Source organism: Nipponia nippon, unplaced genomic scaffold, assembly GCF_047370975.1.
Source record: "Nipponia nippon isolate SJK-2023a ecotype South Korea unplaced genomic scaffold, ASM4737097v1 scaffold_16, whole genome shotgun sequence".
Lineage (NCBI taxonomy): Eukaryota > Metazoa > Chordata > Aves > Pelecaniformes > Threskiornithidae > Nipponia > Nipponia nippon.
This window is the reverse complement of record NW_028262332.1, coordinates 1202420-1221445: the sequence shown is the minus strand read 5'-3', so window position 1 is coordinate 1221445 and position 19026 is coordinate 1202420. Positions and strand designations below refer to the sequence as shown.

Here is a 19026-nt window from a genome sequence, read left to right as displayed (position 1 = left end):
TTGCCAGTGCAGTGAACCTGCTCCTCTCTCACCAGTGAGACGTTTGTATGTAGCAGAAAGTGAAGCAGGACTCCTCGGCCAACTGGCGGGGTTGTTTGGTGTGTTGTAATGCAGTATCTGTATTCACACCACCAGGACAGATCCAGCTCAGCTGGTTTTTATGCTGGTAAAGCAGTGCAAGCCGATGCTGGGCAAGATAAGTCTTAAAACTCAAACGCACCGTGTTTCTGCCCAGCGTGCTCGGAGGTTTTCGCTTGTATCAGCAGATCCACCTGCAAATTTGCTTTCCCCCCAGGAGAAAAGAGGCACCCAGGCACTGAGCAGGCTCACCCCTTCCCACAAGACGAGGCCCTTGGCAGCTATTTATAATGATAGCCAAAATACGAAAGGGCACAGAAATCTCTGCTTAGAGGCTCTGGCAGTCTGGGCCTGCGTCAGTGTCTCACAGGGTCCCGAGGATGCGATGGCGAGTGGGGATCGCTGGCAGTTCTGCATGCAGGAGCGCAGCCTGGCCGATGCTGTTTGGAGCTCCAAGACCCACCTCCAAACGAAGCAGAAACGACCGGGGAATTGTCCCAGGTGGAACAAGTACATGGACCAGGAGTCAAAGGAGAAGCAGCCCAAGCCTACCACTGGAAAATCCAAGGTACGTTGTCTGTCAGCCTTCATGTGTCCTTTCCTTTGACCTGTTGTGATATCCCTTGGGGTTTTCTAACCTTGCCCCTCACCCCCCTCAGAAAAAAGCAAGCAAAAAGTAACTCTTCCTGAGAATCCGGAAATTTGTGGTGAATTTGTCCGTTGGGAAAAAACAAAACCCAAAGACACGGAATGACGATAGGTCTGGCGGTTGGATATGACGATAAGTCGTAATAATATATACAACTATCAGAATATAATAGTAGGAATGGCTGTAGCTTTGCAGTAGATTTGATGTAAAAGTGGTTTCCATAAACAATAAGATCAGATGCCTAGGAGTTGTTTGAAAATGTAAAAATATAAAGTGGATAATGTATGGCCAAAAGGCATAGAAGACTGGAGGACAGTGCTCCTTGACATGCCCGTGTCTCCCAGTACTAAATTGTCCTTTTTGCTAGACCCATTTAGAAGGATAAGATTGCAAATGGAAACGTAAGAGGCTTAAGCTAATCCTGTTTTGTTTCCCGATTCTCTAATTTCTGCCTTAACAGGACACAACTACTTTAGCCTTAGTAGCAAAGGAAGGGTAGCTGAGAATTCAGGCTCTGCTGGAGGTACCCCATAGTTCCCTCTAATTTCGGAAGGATCGATGAATCTAGCAAAGCTAATGTAACTCACCATCTCCAATCTGATCTTCAACACTTTGCCTTCCTTGGGGTTTTGTTCATCCTGAGATCCCGTACGTGGGAACAGGGAACAACAGCCCCAGTGTGTTGCACAACAGACCCAGATGAGCAGGTAAAGCCTCTGCACACGTGCATGCGTGTGTATGGGGGTGGGGTGGGGGGGGTGGCCGTGTGCCCCCTTCGACCTGTGGGTGAGCAGTGCATCTTGACTCGCGCCATGTAATCTAATGTCTCTGTCCTGGTAGTTGCAACTTCTGCCTTTGGCTGCTTCTCCATCACCCGTCACCACAAGGGCAGCCGCTCCCTAAGGAATGGGGTGCTGGGAGCTGAGGGGAGTCCCGCCGCCCCTGAGCGGGATGGACAGCGCAGGCCCAGAGGTCATGGCCAGGCTCGACCAAGAGTCCAGATCATCAGGCAAGCTGCTGGTGATGAGGCAGGTCTGAGGTCAAGCTGGGAAGTCAATCTGCAGCCCGGGGTCGGGATCTGTTGAGGGTAGCCAGGGTCAGACACAGCCCAGCAATCGCTTGGCAGGTCCACGGTGATGGGACAGGGTGGAGGTCAAGCTGGGAAGTCAGGCTGCGGTCAGCGTTCAGATCAGCCAGGCATGGGCATGGCTGCGGCTGAGCTGGAGACCTCCAGGGACTGAAGGTCCAGAGCTGAGCTGAAATGGGGCTCCTGGGCCATGGGCAGGGAGTGGATGAACACCCCAGGTGAGGCTGGTCAGGGCCACTGACACGTTAGTGCTCCCAGGTCCCTGAGAGCCTCGGGCTGTTGGGTTGGGCAATGCTCCCTGTCCAAGCCCCTTGCTCTCTCCTTACGTTCCTTGCTGGAGATTCCCTGTGGCTCCTGAAGCAGGACAGCACAGGCCAGCTGCAGAATCGCTTCTCCCATGCAAGGACAGCCCACGAAACAGTGAAGAACAACAAACCATGAATATGAGATCAGTTTTAAAAAAAATTTAATAGTGAAATACAAACAGTGCAATAACCAGATGTGAATGGCAAAGGCACAGCTGCACACCGTTATCTGGGCTGCTGCCAGGGTGGGCGAGGGACTCTGCACGGGCTGCGATGTTCCTGCTCCCCATCCGGCTCTGGGTTAATGGTGAAGGAGGAACCTTCAGCCTCAGCAAAGTGCAGAATTCACAGGGCAGAGGCAAGCGCGCAGCGACTCAGAGCAGCCGCTGCCAGCCTCCTTGGAAAGCTCCTGGATTTGAGCATTTGCTCTGGCTGGCTCTTGGCATAGAGTAACTGCCAGAGTCCTGCTAACTATACAGGGCAGGCTCTGCCTATGGAGATTACAGGTTTCTCCAGGGTATGCGGCAAGGCAGAATTTAGCCCTTTAATACAGAGCACGTAGGCACAAAGCACAGGAGAATCTAGACCAGTTTTCGTCAGATATGCAGCCTAGACTCAATGTGCTGGCTTCACTTCTGATCACTGTGACAGTGGTACCCATGGTCTTGCCATGAGACACAAATTTTCACAGCCAGCCATGTACCCAAGGGACTGCTGGAATCCAGGGGCTACCGAAGCAGGATCTTATTCACATCCTTCACCTGCAGAGCTGTTGTCAAAGTGATTTGATGGCCAGGAGAGTCCCGCTGCTTCCCAACTGGGTGCTCCATGAGGAATTGACTCATGCAGGAGCTCAGCAGGCTCGAGGAAGCCCCAGGGATGGTAAGGACACGGTGGGCAGCTAAAACCCGTGCTGCCCTGCCTGCTGCCAGAGAGAAGGAAGGCGGCATGTCTGTGGGCTTTGCAGTCACACCTCCGATACCATGCAGACATCGGCCAAGGCTCCCCTGGAGAGCGGACGCTTGCCCCAGCCAAGGTGATGGTGCAGAGGCAACAGCAGGCCTGGCTGGGAAAGGACACTTCAGGCAATAAAAGGCCACATGAAAAGCTTTTCATATAACTACTCAACATGATAGCAGCAGCGAGAGACAAGGGTGCTTTAAAGGGAGTTCTGGCAACCTTAAGTTCCCACTCAGCTCATAGAATGCAGCACAGGTACCAGAGCAAGCGTGTTACACCCTGAGCTTTGATGTCCTGAACACGGAAGGTGAGAGATGGTCTCCAGGGCTCAGGCTCTGCTCCCTGTGCCAGTGGCAATATTTGTTATATTGATCATGCCTGCCCAGCACCGCTGCCCACCAGCCAGGGTGGGCAAGAGCCGCTGGCCACCCTCTGCAGTGGGCAGGGAGGTCCTCACCAGTCCAGGCCCTCCTTCTGCACCGGGAGCCTCGTGCTCTTCTCGCTGTAGAATTGGGCGTACCAGCGCCGGTGCTTCTGGATGCTGGCGTCCTCTCTGACCAGCAGCGGCTTGGGCAGATACTGTTTGTTATTCCAGATGGTTATATCGCGCTCAAACTGGGGGGAGAAGGAGGGTCTCATTCAGGTGGGGAAGCTGAACCGGCAGTTTTGTGTGTGGTACCTGACACTAGCTTTATTTTTTAGCCTTTCTCCCAAATGGCCGGTGTGGGACTGCTCGTGCTACTTGCACCTTGCAACGCCACAGCTCTGTCTGCAGCTCGCAGGCGTTTAGCCCACCGTAGCTCCCAAACAAGAAGCCACTTTCATCTTAGATTGCCTTTGTCATACGAGATACTGAAATAGAAATGGGTGCTGTGTAGGTAGGAGCTGCTCCACCTGAGGTTTTTGATTCATTGGGTAGCTGCAGCCAACCAGCCCTTTCTAAATTAAGCATCTGCATCTTTTGAGCTCTGCTCAGACACACATGCGGTAAGATTTATGGAGATTTCCTCTGTGAAGAGGTCTCTGCAGAAATGAGTGCTGCTCATTGACATTAGTAAGAATGCAAAATATTCAGCCAGCATTTATACAATACGAGTTAGCACAGCCAAGTTTGATTTGGGATAGTTTTTGGCATCTGAAAATCATCTGGCAAATTTTACTGTAGTGCCAGTGAAAGTCTCTCTGGTCAGACCAAACAGTTTCCTAGCTTTAACCCCTGACAGAAAGGAATGACATGAACTCCTCTGACCGCTTGAAGGGAGTTACAGGGATGATGGGGTCAGATTTTGCTTGGTAGTGCCAGCTGGAGTAACAGCGACAGACTGCAGGCTGAGACGTTCAAAATGGACATTAAAAATAAAAATTAACAATGTGGGTAGAGCAATAATGGAAGGGGACACCCAGGGAGCTGGAGCGATGGGGGTGTCCTCCAAAGGAGGAGGTCTTCAAGGCCATGCCTGACCTGAACTTGGCAATAGTCTTGCCCCAACTGGAATATTGGACTGGAGACCTCCCAGGGACCTTTCACCATTTCCATGGTGGTAAGGACCTGGAAAAATCTCTGTCAGGAGTTGCCCAGTCTCATGAGAATTTAACAGCAGGAGGATTTGTTGGCTCAGTGCTCACCGAAGGAGATATAGGATAATCTTAAATTACTGACCTGGGATGCTGGAAATCCAGATGCAGTTATTAGTTCTCTCAAAGACTTCCTGTGGTTTGGGAGAGGTTGCCTAAACCTTGTGCCCCAGTTCCCCATCCACAGGAGGGGGATAGCACCTCTCTGCCGTCCTCAACAGATGAGCCCCTGCAGGGACCCTCGTTGCTAAAACGCCAGTTTAGCTCTTTGGGCTACTAAAACTGAAAGATCATACCAAGCACTGGAAGGATCTTGCCCACGAGTGCTTTGCTCCCACATATATCTGAGCCCCCATGGGCAAATGCTCTTCCTTCTCACACCTCTTGGCCACCACGCTCCAGGGGACCCCCTTTGGCTGCGCTTCTTCAGAGGCCTTACCTGTATGCACTCTGCTCTCAGGATGAACTTGGGGATTATGGCCGGCACGTTCTTCTGGTAGTAGATTTTGTGGACAACGTTCTGCAGGAGAGGCTCCAGGGGAGTCACCGTCTGCAGGATGATGCCGTGGCCCAGGAAAGCATGTTCAAAGATCAGGAAAACCAGCCCTGGCCCCACCTGCAGAGCAACAGAGCACCCTCAGGGACCACGCGGTGGTCCAGCCCTCTGGTACAGCAACTCCCATGGCTTGAGACCTCCTTCAGATGTCTCCTAGACTGTGCTCAAGTTCCCCTTTACTCTTTCATCAGATAATAGGCACAAAGTCAAGCTACACCTCAGGGCCACGAGGCACAGACTGCTTGCCAACTGTTAATGCCCCCAGGCCAGGGGAAATCCAGCAGAGCCATGCAGCCCGTAGTGGCCTGGGACATTCACGGATGTGTCAGGGCTGGATGGCTTTGCTGTGGGCCCATGGGAATTCATGAGGGTTTACAGTGCTCTACTGGTCCCAAAAAGTTTAAAAACTAATCTTCTAGGAAACGCTTCCAAGTTTTCATTTGTTGTTCATGACTGAATTACCTTCAGGTCATCAACAGCCTTATTGGATTGTTGACACTGGTCCTGGGCTCCCATCTCAGCAGCAGCGATTGCAATGGAGGTAACACAGCATCCCTACTCCTGCTCTGGCTTTCTCCTTTGCAGCTGCAACAGGCACATTAGCTTTTAGCCGAAATCAGGTTCAGCCTTTTAACTAACATGAGATGAAGTACGGGTTCTCTGCTCTCTGACGTGCGTCCAGGCACACAGACGCACGGTAACACACTTGGGTCTTTGAAGCAGTGCAGATACTGATGGGTTTTTTGGCTACTTTATTTACTAACCCTTTAATGTTTAGTTGGGTACAAACTCTTTGTAAGGTTATTTTATTGTCTTTTTTTCTCCTGTTCATTGATATCCATGCTAAATAGCACAGATCTAAGAACTGAACAGGGATACAAACAGCATCCACTTTGTGATAATTCCCTGATTACACCAAGACCTAGCCCTTATCGAAGTTTTGTATCATGACTTGGTTTGCTATTGTTCTGAATTTGTAATATAGGAATAGGCCAAATGCCTTCAAAAATGTACTAGGACAAACTTACTAGTTTTATCAGGCAAGCTTAGCATTTTGTCAAAAAAACACCAAAACCACAACCAAAAATGAAAGTGAGAACATCTAGTTTCCATTGATTCATGTTTTATGGCATTATTTCTATTTTCCTTTAATTATTTAGCAATTTGTGTCAACTATTTTATTATCTCATTCAGGGCTGATCTTGGGCTACCAGCCACGCTGTTTCTGTTCTTTTTGGAAGTGGAGAGGGGAAAGAGAAGTGTGGTTAATAAACATGTTTCCAAAACAAAACCCAAAAACACAAGAAAGGAAGAAAAGAAGAAAATAAGTGAACTTTTAATTGCAGAAGGAGGTCTTAACATTAGTATGAATTTATTTCTTTAGCGTCAATGTTTGTAAACTGACAAATCTTTGTGCTTTCCAGAAAGTTGTCTGAAAAACCCTGAGTTTTTTGGATCACACCGATCAACATTCTCAAAATGTTTCTTACTGTATATTGAGGGCTCCCTACACCTTTCCCAGGCACGTTCGCCATGGACTGAAAGGGTCCACACTTCTGTGTGGTAAAGCGCTGTGACAATGTGGTGTGAGGGTCCCTTGCGATTGTGAACCAGTGTTTGCTCGGGTTAGTACTATTTTTTTTTTTAAGTTGTTTCGTGGGCACCGCAGTCCGTACGAACCCTCCCTTTCCTCCGTGCTGCCCAGCCGTGGAGCAGCCCCAATGCCAGGCTGTGGTTTTGGCCTGTGTGTCCGATCCACTTGGTAGGAGAGGATAGCCTTTCTTATGGGCAGGATGGGCAAGGACTCAGCCTTCTGGGTGACAAAGCACTTCAGCTCGGGGTGCTGGTGGTCACCAGCGCGGGACATACCTGCCTGGCTGAAACTGTCAAATCCATCAAGGAGAGGTGCTTCCCGAAGACGGTTGCGGTGTGTTGAACCAGCAGCCGGGAGCAATGCTCGTTGGGCTCCGGCTCCGGCCGCCACTCAGCCTGGAGGGGTGAAGAAGGATCGGCTCAGTCTGAGAGATGGAGAGCACAGACTGAGGGGGGTAGCAGTGAGATGGTGAAGAACACCTAGAGATGAGCACCGGTGAGGGAGTGCAGATAAAACCCTCAGAGACACAGAAAAGAGACAGGACCTGAAGATGAGGGGATGCAGGAGAGGGGGTGAGGTGGGACTGACGCTTTGAGGTAGAAAGGGGACCTGGTTTGAAAGACTTCGACCTCCTCATGGCTAAGAGGTGAGCAAGGGTCTTACCTTCCAGATGTGCTTCATAAAATCCCACAGCTTGGACCTTGTGTATCTCAGGTCGGATCCACCCAGAATAGCTGGTCCGTGGAGAAAAGCCAGGTGAGCAGTGTCGGCCGCGTTCTCGGGGATTTCCTGCCATTGGGGAACAATTTGCCGTTGGCGAGAGCTGCCGTGGGTGCGAGCTGCCTGTACTTGACAGCAGGATTGCAACAGCACCAGCAGGACTGAGCCCGGCCCAGCACGTCGCTCCGAGCACAGCGGAGATACTCGCAGGTACACGACACAGCACGAGGCAACCGAGCGAGCGGAGGAAGGGGCCTCAGCACAGACTGACCTGGGACTAGTTCTTAACTAGTGTGTAGGAATAATTTAAACATAAAGCTCAGAAAATTCAGAGTTAATTTTAAGCTCAAAGAAGTCTCTGCATGTTAACTTCTGCAGCCACACAAGCCGGGACTCCAAACAAGTCCTTCCTTTGGCCCTGTAATAATTGTAAGGAAAAAAGCATTTTTGTGTTTGTGCTCCTAGACTAGATTTCACATATTTTAAAACCCTTAAACCCCACCAGCCTGCCCACAATATGTGACTTTTTGAGAAGTTTTAACTGCTTTACTACTCAAATACGCCAGCTTTCTACCAGCTTGGCAGGTAGCACAGACTGGCCCCAGTACAGACCTGCGTACAGTGGCTTGCACTGAAGGGCAGACATGAAATAAATATTACTATCCCATCAGTCTCCCAAATTCTCCCTGCTTCTCACATCTCTGCCCACTCCCAGAGCCGCATCTCCCGTGTCTCACGCACCTTCTTCATTTCTTTTAATAATTCTTCATTTCTTTCTAACCCACTCGCCTTCGTCGTGATTTAGTCAGCAGGCAGGCGCTGCCTTTGGGGAGGAGGGCGCTTTGGATTAAGGGTCATTTTTGTCACTGATTTTTACAAATAGAAGTGTTCTGCTCAGTGGCTAGCATATGAAAATCTCCCAAGGTCCAAAATCCCAAGGGATTGCCCATTTTCAGAACTGCTGCTGTCTCCCATCGCTCTCCCGGAGGAGCCTCCCCATGGGGCTGCCCCCGGCTCCCTCTGAGGCCCACGACCGCGGTCCCTCTGTTTAGTGCAACAGCACGGTTCCCCTCTTCCAGCCTCATTTCCCCGTAGAGGCGACGGAGGCAACAGCCATTTTGTTCTCCGTGGCACATTTGTCAGCGTGTGATGGCGATTATAAAGATTAACAGCAAAATAACCGCGCGTTTCCATTTCGGTGATCGATGAGTTGAAAAGCCTCCTGACATTAAGTGCCGCAATTCTTAGAGAATCTTTTTTTAAATTACATCAGTTATAAGTCAAAGCAAATTAACAGATTCCTTTTAAGTACCCAGAACATCTGCTCTCTACTGAAGAAGCCCACGATCCGTGTTTGGGGAACATATGCCGTGCTCTCGGTATCTGGCACAGGGATGTATTTCTAGCTCTGAGCTCTGCCAGCAGCACCGATGACACTGGCTGTAGGCAGGGCCTGGTTAATTGGGAGGAGATGTCCCTGAAAGGGTTAACTGGGAGGAGATGTCCCTGAACTGGACTATAGGAGAGGACCCAGGGGTGGATGTGCCCCACGGAGGGACCGGGCTCCCTACCTGGATGTGCGCGTCGACCAAGTGCTCTGTCTGCCCGCGGAAGACCCACTCTTTGGTGGCGATCTCCCGCTGCTCGGGCACTGCCCACGTCGGACCGACCCCTTCGCAGTGGTACCAGACCAGCAGCATCCCGTTCACCTCGCAGGACTGCCAGGTCCGCACCCGCGCAAAATCTGGCACTGTGGAGGACAGAAAGGCATCAGTTAAAAGCGGCATCTCCAAGGCTGACACTAAAGGTCGCCTCATCCTAACTGCAGCTCAGAGATGGGCTTTTTGGGTGATAGCCATGTGGCACAGGCTCTCTGGTGGCTCTTGCCAGCTTTCAGGCTGCTGAAGGAGGACTACAGCTTCTGCAGTTCACAGAAAAGAGTTTGCTTAAATCAGTTTTATTTCAGTTGGGTGTTTTGCATACGTCCTTTAGGGAAGAAGCATGGCTGGCTGCTCTGCAGCCTTCTTTCACTACTGTTAAAACTGTTAAAATAAGTAAATGTCTGCTGCATCAGTGGTCCCTCCTCAGGTTTCAATGAGCTGAAAGGAGATTCTTTAAGTTATAGATGTGCAGAGAGTAAAAGCCATCTCTGCCTCTCGAGTTCAAGTCATTCTCTGTTACAATACTGCAGTGTCATGTGGTGCTTTAAGAATATATCTGCACTCTTTCCAGTGAAATGAATTTTGGCATTTATAGTTACCCAATTGTCAGAAAACGTAGCTTCTACTGGATCGGAAGGCTTTTGCCTTCATTAGTTTTTTTTCTAATTTGCAAACAAGCACGGAGGATAGCGCTTCCTTATTATTCAGCCTTGTACAGTCATGCGGGAGGTGAAATAATAGGAGAAATATTTCTCTTTCAGTCAATGAATATCAGAGGGGCAGGAGGAGACCATCACTGCGATTTCTGACTGAAAACATCTGGTGCTTTGGGTGGGATGCATCTCATTAAATTTTAAAGAGGTCTTGGTGTGCCCCCACACAGACATAGAGTCACAGAATCGTTAAGGTTGGAAAAGACCCTTAAGATCATCGAGTCCAACCGTTAACCCAGCACTGCCCAGCCCACCCCTAAACCATGTCCCTCAGCACCACATCTCCCCGGCTTTTAAGTACCCCCAGGGGTGGGGACTCAGCCCCTGCCCTGGGCAGCCTGGGCCAGGGCCTGACAGCCCTTTGGGGGAAGAAGTTTTTCCTAATATCCAACCCAAACCTGCCCTGGCGCAGCTTGAGGCCGTTCCCTCTCGTCCCATCGCTTGTTCCTGGGGAGAAGAGACCGACCCCCCCGGCTCCAGCCTCCTTTCAGGCCGTTGCAGAGAGCGATGAGGGCTCCCCTCAGCCTCCTCTTCTCCAGGCTGAGCCCCCCCAGCTCCCCCAGCCGCTCCTCCCCAGCCTTGGGCTCCAGCCCCTTCCTCTGGCTTCACCCGAACAGCCTCACCTAGCAGCAGGCTGGGCTCTGCGGCTCTCCTGCCCGGCTGTCGGCCCCCTGCAAGCCTGGAGGAGCTGCCCAGCCGAGCTCTCCAAAGTCCCTCTCCATCAATGTGACCTGCATGAGCACAGATGGCTTTAAATCTGTTTAAATCAACCTGACCCATTTGGGCTGTATGGGAGCAGGGCAGCTGTCTGCAGTTTTGTTCTTTTAATAACACAGATAACAATGACTCTGAATACAGCCGTTTCAGATGAAACAAGGCATCTTGGCAAGCTTTTGCATATATCCAGAATATTCATTCTCATTTTGTGATGAAACACATTTTTGCTCATTACTTGGAACCAAATTTTCATTTGAAGGCAGCTCCTGAGTGAGTATGTATGGGAAAAAGAAACCAGTATTAATCTTTTTTTTCTAAAAAAAAAAAAAAACCACACCACAAAAAAAAGGAATTGCTGTTTGGTGAGATTTATAAGTGTCTTTTATCTTACTACGTATGGATGGAATATTTCTTCCACTTTGGGAAAAATAGTCTGCTTAGTGGAAAGGCTGAATTTTGCTGCTAATCGCTGTTTTCATTGCTATCCCAATCAATCCCAACCAGAGAAAGTTGAACTCGGGCAAAATAACTAAGCAGCACAAGCCAAAGCAAAACTCAAGGTACGTCTGTCTGCTGGTTTCAGCCACATTTAGGTGATTTAAACGAATTAGTGCAGCCAGATCAACTGTTACATGTGAACTTTAAGTAAGATATTCTTCCTACACAGTCAATGCAAACCACATCTAAATGGTAGGTGTATGCGAAGAGCTTTCCTGGATTCTAACCAAAAGTTCCCTTCAAGCCTTAAAAGGAGAAAAAATTGTCATTGCGAGACTATTCTGTCACGCTAACGCGACAGGTTTAAACACTGACGTGGTATAAGCTATCGCTATAGAGTACAGAATCGTTTCTGAACCCCAGTAGCTCCTCAGGACCCTGCTGGTGCAATGGATGATGCAGGGTTAAAAATCTTCTTTTATACCCTGCTTGCTGAACGCAGGAGTTGCAGGACTATCAAAATCAAGAAGGTTGGTTATTTTACTGGACTAAAGTCCCAGTTATCACCTAGCATAGGAAAGGGCACTGGAACCTGATGTCCCAACATGGACAACCCAGGAGGAAAATGAGGGTGCTGCATGAAATAGGGGAGCAGGAGGGAGGGCGAGTTATTATAAAGACCCCTTTTCCTTAATGAAGTAGCTGTTAATGAGGACACACAGGGCGCTACCATTTCTGTGGATGCTTTCTGCAGATTTGGGGGATGTTCACCTTTTTCAGCATACGGGATGCGGGTGCATTTTCCATCTTCTCCTCGAAACTGCCAGCCGTGGAACGGGCATTCAATGCAATTGCCCACGACGCGCCCGCCGGCGGCGAGGTTGGCCCCGAGGTGAGGGCAGTAAGCGTCGACCACGTAGGCTTGGCCATCCTGGGTGCGAAACGCAGCAAGCTGTTCTCCTGCAGAAGTAAGAGGTTAAGAGGTTGTAAAAACAAGATCCCTACATGAGGGCGTCGGGTAAGACACACGGGGCTCGGCCCCTTCTGAACAGGCAGCACCGATGGGTGCTTTCAGCCAACGTTGCAGGCATCTGCCTGTGCAGGAACGTGCAGAAATACCCTGCTAAAAGTTAATCCTGGAGGTTTTCTTTCCTTTCTAGTGGAAGAGCAGTGGCAGGACAGAAATAGGGTTGCTCTGGAGAAGTTATTTAACCACGAGATGGCACCAGGCAGCTGCCAGAGCCGGGGCCGGTGCTGCTGCCCAGGGCTGCGGGCAGGGAGCCCTGCCAGGCGGCAGCTGCCTGCCAGGCCGGCTGCAGGCAGGAGGCATTTGCTGACTGCAAAAAGGGCCATGCAAAACTGGGATGGCAGCTGCTGTAGCAAATGCCCAAGGTGTGGTGGCCGTCAGCTCGCTGCCTGCGTTTAGAAGACATCCCAGCGCAGCGAGCTGGCCCGTCGCACCCCGCGTTTCGCAGGCAGCACGTTGGCAGCCTGCAGAGCCAGGCAGCTGCTCGCTGTCCCACGGGGCTGCTGTAGCGCAGAAACCTCCTGCTGAAGGGCAACGCCTTGCTCCAGGCGGGGGGAGAGTAATTTCTCCTGGCCATCTCTAAACCCTCATGGCTTTGACCCTCAGCCCTGGTTTTTGACCTCTCGGAACCTGTTTCAGCTATAGGATAAAAGTTGCCTTTACAGAAATACTTAAAGATTTAGGATGCTTCTCCTGCTAAGGGAGGGATCCACACAGAGCAGAGCAATAACTGCACTTAAAGACAACTCTGTTCACGTCCCTTGGCCTGAGAGGTCTAGAGCAGGGAGCGCAGGCTCATACTCTTCGGGAAGCTCTGGTGACAGCAGCTGGAAGGAGAAGCCCTTCATCTGTTTGCTCTTGAACTCCAAGAACTGTCTGCGCTGCAGCTCAGCAGCAAATGCCTTTCTTGGGCAGGGAGAGCGGGTGCTGCGAGCCAGAGCACTGGCACCTCCTTGGCAAAAGGGAGTTTTCTGGCGAAGCGAAGGGAAGCCCCTGCCTCTGGTCTGCTCCACGCGGGGAGTGGAGGGGAGTCGGTACCAGCATGGTTGGGGCTGTATTGCCCCGGCACTCAGACTTGCTTTTCTCCATCGCTGGGCCTGATTCCTTGTGCTCCCTGAAGCAACGTGAGGTTTGCCCTGCTGGGATCTGCCCCTGCTTGGTTCTGGGATCGCCCTTTTCCTCCCCACCCCCAGGGTAGCACTGCATTAGCTGAGCAAGGAGCTGTTAAAATGGAGACACCTGGGCTGTAGCCGTAGGTCTGTTCATGGCACTGCTCTGCCCAGCTGTGCAAGGCACCACGCTGGATGGCATGTCACAGCACTATCTAAATAAATGCTCTTCCTGGAGGGGCTGAATAGGTGCCAGGTGCTTTCCTGGCCCGGCACGGAGCTGCTCCCAGGGTGCTGCGGCACTGCAGACCTGCCAGCACCCAAGTCCCAGCCAGCGCCTCAGAGGAGAGGGGCTGCTCGTCGGTGACCTGGCCTGAAAGCAAAGCTAGACCTGCTCCAGTGTCCCCTCAAGTCATGTCCTGGTTGGAAGGGGATGCAGCTGGTCTGGGGGCTCAAAAGGGGGCTTTTTCATACAGATGTGGCCACTGAGTCAAAGGCCAGGGTGCTCCAAGGTCTCTCCCATACTGTGCTTCAGGTTATGCATATATGTATTCAGATTTCATCAGCTTGTGAAATCTGACTGTTAGAGCAATTGCTGTAACTTAAAGCTCAACTAGTGAGAAATAAGAACCTTGGGAGCCAGGTTCTGTCCATTTTTTCCCAGACAGCCACACTGATGACAACTGACACAGTCCGAGCTATCCCACCCAAAACCACTTTCCTTGATTGAAGTTTTGTGGTCTGGGCAAAGAAAAGAAAACCCTGCAAACTTTCCCAGCCCTCGATCCTAGGAAGGATTATTTCTAATAACTGACAGAAAAGAGCTGTTGTACTCCAGTGCCTGGAGATCCCTCCTTACCCAGGGCGCCCGGCACTGTCGTCCCTGCAGTCTTTCTGGAAGGCGCCCACGCATCTGCTGGCAGCAGGCACAGGGGAGTGGAGGCACCAAGGTGCACGTCCTTCCCCTGCCCCAGGTATCAGGGATTCATCCTGAAGCATCAGCAGTTTCTTTTCTCTCTAACTTGCCTCTCTACCTGACCTGAGGCTCAGGGCAAAGTGGGGAAAGCAGGGAAAAGGTTTCTGCCTGGCACTGGAGGTGTTGCAGGTTCTCCAGGAGCAGCCACAGCGTGGACACACAGAGGAGCAGCCATGGATGGGTCAGAGCAGAGCACTTGGAGCCCAGGGGTCCCAGCCACATGCCCCAAGGAGCAGCCCTGCAGCCTGTTGCCTTGCCCACTGACTTTTAAGACAGTTTTACTCCAGGAAGGTCCCACCTCTAGAGCTTTCCTTCATACATGCAGCCTGGAGCTCTTCCGCCTTGAAAATCTGAAGCAGTGCCTATGGCCAGACCCTTGCTGGGCTGTCAGAAAAGCTCAGCCGGGACTGCTGAGTGAGTGCCGCTTTTGCCTCCAGCCTTTGCACCCTGGAGCCAGCAGAGCCAGAGGAGAAGCTGATCTTTCTTTGCTCCAGCTTGTGCATCAAATCTGATGTCTCTCCCCTTGGGAGGACGGTATCCTGGCCTAGGATATACTGAAAAACACTGTTGCAGGTGAATGTCTATAGAGCATTAACAGCTACATGCTGACGTTTTCCTATTAAATTAGCTTATTTCTTTTATGGAAATCGAACGGCAATTGTAGCAAGAATAGCACATGGGACATAAGGAGCCCTCAGGTCGCTGTGCAGCCCTGGCGCTTGGCTCAGAGGACCCGCTCTGGGGCGTTCCTGTGCGGGAGCCTCGCTGGGGTCCGAGCGGCTTCCCTGCAGCCAGCCCCTGGAGAGCAGTGCCCCGCGGACCAGAGCAGCTCTCACCCCACTGCCGCAGCCTTAGGAGAGAACGAGGCTTTCCTGCATGCTCAGTGCTATGTTTTGGAAGGTGCCCCATCCCAAAGGATGAGTCTTGGCAGGGACTGAGTCAAGCAATTTTTATTCTTTCATCTCCTCTGGCTCGCTGCCTCCGGAGCAGGGCTGGAAAGGCTACGCTCAGAGACTCCAAAATGAATTAAACACCCACAAACCTGGAAGCTACAGGTTGTTTAACTGTCTTATTTACTGATCTTCCTGGCACTGGCACACTACTCTCACTCTGCCACTAGGAGTGATTTTACCTGCGCGTTTCAGCCAGACCCAGAGGACTGGGTGCCAGGAGCCAGGCTTTGGGCAGACAACCAAGGCAGTCGTAACAGCGAGGCTGGTGGGGCTCTCTAGGACGGGTATATGGAATTGAAGAGGTGCCATTATACAAAAAACCCCAAACAACTTCACAGGAGAGGATGGCTCTGGAAATAGAAAAACCCCACACTTTCACCACTGAATCTGAGGGATTTCAAGGCAGATACATCCCTTCTGATGAGGAAGGCACCAGCACAAGTCCAAAACCATCTTCAAGGTGAAAGAACCCTGGAGAAGCACAGCACCCCGCTGGATGTAGCTGTGAGGCCCCATCCTGATCTCCCCAGGACATGGGGAGCCGCAGGCAGTGATGCCTGGGAGGGGAGCCCAGGCAGTGAGGTGCGCCGGTGTCCCAGCAAGGAGCCCAGAGAGGGGTGCCCTGCACACTCGCAAGGAGCCTGTGCCATCATGTCCCCAGTGCCCCAGCAGGGACACTCAGTGCCCATGCAAAAGCCCAGGCTGTGACACCCTTGGGGCCCCTATACGGGTGCTGGCTGGCATGCTCTGAGAGCGGTGCCCGGGCAGAGCTGTCCCAGTGCCGCAGCAGAGCCCCGAGGCGGGGATGCCCTGGCAGGGCCGCCCCACACACTGGCGAGGAGCCCGGGCAGGGACACTGCAGTGCCCCACCGTGGGTGCTGGCTGGGATGCCCCAGTGCCCCAGCAGGATGCCCAGACTGGGGTGCTCCAGTGCCCTGGTGAGGGTATCCGTGTGAGGGTGTCCCAGTGGGGATGCCTGGGCAGCACTGTCCCTGTGATCCAGCAGGAATGCCTGGGCAGGGATGCCCTGTTTCCCTGGCAGGGATGCCATCCGGGATTCCCTGGCACCCCGGTGGGGATGTCCGGGCAAGGGTGTCCTGGTGACCCGACAGGGGTGCTGGCTGGGATGTGCCAGTGCCCCAGCATGGGCGCTGGCCCCGGCAGAGGTACCCAGGCAGGGATGCCCCGGTGCCCCGGCGGCGTGCCCGGGCCGGGCTGTCTCATTCCCCGGCGGGGATGCCCGGGCAGGGACGCCCTGCCCACCGGCCGGGATCCCGAGCCTCGTCACCCCCGTTGCCCGGCCGGGGGTCGGGGGCTGCCGTCGGGGATGCGGCGGCTGGCACTCACCGAGCAGGGCGAGGCTGCGGACGGCCCCGCGGGGCAGCTGCGCGGAGTCGAGCAGGCGGTACCAGCCGTTGGGGTAGGCGGGCGGCAGGGCGCCGGGGCGGCGGGCACGGCGGGCGCGGCGAGCAGCCTGCCTGCGGCTCAGCCCGGGGGCCGGCAGGTAGCCCACTTGCCCGGGGCCGCGCCGCAGCGCCAGCGGCCGGGAGCAGCCCAGCAGCAGCAGGACGAGGAGGAGGAGGAGGAAGAGGAAGAGCAGCGCCCCGCGCCCCGGCCCCACCGCCAGCAGCGCCGCGCCGCACCATGCGCTCCCCATAGCGCGTCCGGCCCCGCCGCCGCCGCCCCTTATAGCGCGGGCGGCCCCGCCCGGGGAGGTGCCCCGTGGGCGGGGGGGACCGGGAGTCCCCACGCCGGGGTCCCCCCGGGCATCCCCGGCCGCCTCCCCTCCGGTGGAGGAGCCCCGGGAGGCTGCGACCCAGCACGGCACCCGCGGCGGGGGCGAGCGGAGAGGCCGGGGGGCGAGGAGGGGCTGAGGGAGCGGGGTTTGCTTCGTCTGGGGAGGGGGAGGCAAACGGGGGGGGCGGGGGTCCAGCTGCAGCCTGCTGCCAGCTCGGGGTTACGGAGCAGAGGGAGCCGGGGTCTTCCCCGAGATGCACAAGCAAAGGGAACTGCACTTGCGCGTAAGGAACAATAATTCTTCCTCCAAAGAGTGGTCTGAAATCCAGTAGAGGTGTGAATTAGATCAATTAGATCAATAAATACCCCAGCATCCTCCTGAGCTGCTCTCTCGTGCTTAGAAAAGGGGGGAGCGTGGTGTGGGGCTGGCTTTGGCATCGGGCACCTGGCAGGACCCTGACAGGTCTCCCGGAGTTCAGGAGCAGCTCAGAGAGGTGCCAGCACAGAAAACGGGGGTAACGTGGGACGTGGATCCCCTCTGTGCAGAGAGGATAAGTCAGGGCAAAGCCAAGGCTGGGCTGTTTAAGCACGCCAGCCAGCTGGAAAAGTGAGGCAGAGGAGTAATGATTTAGTCCAAAGACTTGCGCAGGTTCAAGAGGTAGCTGTAGAAAAGCCACTTGTCATGTAGATACAGTCAGAGGTTTCTAGGAGAAGCAGCAACCCAAAAGACCCACCCGAGTACTGAGGAATTGAAAAGGGAACAGTGCGCAGAAATGGAGCATCTGGCTGAAGCAAAAGGAGCAGCTAAAAGGGCGAATTCAGACAGGGTGAATTGCTTGAAGACCTCACATGAAAGGGTCAGGTAAATATATGTCTGACCTATTGGAAACCTGTTCTAGGAGCAGAATGCTGGTGTAGTTACGCAGGAGGTGACTGAACACGACATTTGGGAGTGAACAGAGATCCCTCAGAGAGCGACAGGCTGCCAGTCCTGTCCGAGAGGGCAAAAGGAAGAAAGCAGCAGCTCCAGCAAGTGAAGGGTCAAGTCAAAATAAGACAGGTCAAAGAGGGATTTTCAAAAGTGACTTACTAAGGGCATAAAACCACATACTAAGTACATCTGTTGCACAAAACCAGAGACTTGATGGGTGGTTTGGGGACCGCAGACCAAGGAGTCTCAGTCCTGTGCTGGGCAAATCCATTAGACACCGCGGGGCTGAGAGACAGAGGGATGAGATGAACGTGCTCTGTCGGGGAAGAGGCAGCACCCCGTTCGCCCAGAGAAGTCACGTCCCACAAATGGATCTGAGGAGTCAGCGACCAGGTGAATACGTTCACACTTTGTTCACTCGGCTTTTCAAGACACCTCCTCTAAGGTATGTTGGTCCTCAAATCATCCTGAAATAGCAGGGGGGACCTGCTCTGCTTTTGTAGTTGGAAAGAAGACAGGAACCAAGGAAAAGGAATAGATGCTCAGCTGTTAGAACAGAGAGTAATACGCCTTTATTTCTGCAGAACCTGGGAAATGGGATAAACAGATGTCTAAATCACCTGATTAAGATGATTCTAAATTATTTACTATGGTAAAATGTAAAGTTGACTGTGAACTACTGCAAAAGAAGCCTTACAAACCTCTCGGTGACTGGCAGGCAAACAGCGGTGCCTGCCAGGGAAATGTAATGCACGAGGCGAAGACCCACAGGAGAGGGCTGGCTGTTAACTGGCTCAGAAAGAGATCTGAACGTTGCTTGCCTTGTTCGGTGAATACGCCCGCTCACTGGTCCACGCTGCTCAGAAGACAAATGCAATGTTAGTAATAATTAGGATTAATGCTTTTGGAGGCATGATGATCTAAGCGTATAAAAGAAGCAAGGTCCATAGAGGACAATAATATTTTCTATTAGATGAGCTGATACAGCTGGAAAAAAGTTGACAAGCTTTCAGGCATAATAGCCCTCTTTCAAGAATAACTAGGAACATAATTTGAAACAGAGCAAAAAAGCATCTACGTTTGGTCTACTGCAAGGTGCACGTAATGGTGGCCACCTCACCTTGCCTGGAGTAAACCTAGAGGAGATACAGAGAAAGGAGGCGAGTGATCAGAAGCAGGGAGTGGCATGAACAGAGTAGACTTGAAGTCCTGAAAACCAGAAGGTGACTTTACCCATCCA

General features: G+C 52.6%; 1 protein-coding gene across 1 annotated transcript; it reads right to left on the bottom strand.

The window, feature by feature from the left end:
• Positions 1-3138: 3138 nt before the first annotated feature.
• Positions 3139-16775, bottom strand: LOC104022360 (cholesterol 7-desaturase nvd). Its single transcript, XM_087753322.1, has 8 exons — positions 16466-16775; positions 15298-15468; positions 11825-12013; positions 9096-9274; positions 7468-7593; positions 7080-7199; positions 5094-5270; positions 3139-3694 (listed from the first exon to the last, which is right to left on the bottom strand). The coding sequence occupies exons 1-8, from the start codon at positions 16773-16775 to the stop codon at positions 3533-3535; spliced, it is 1434 nt and encodes a 477-aa protein (XP_087609448.1). The 3' UTR covers positions 3139-3532.
• Between the last annotated feature and the right edge of the window lie 2251 nt (positions 16776-19026).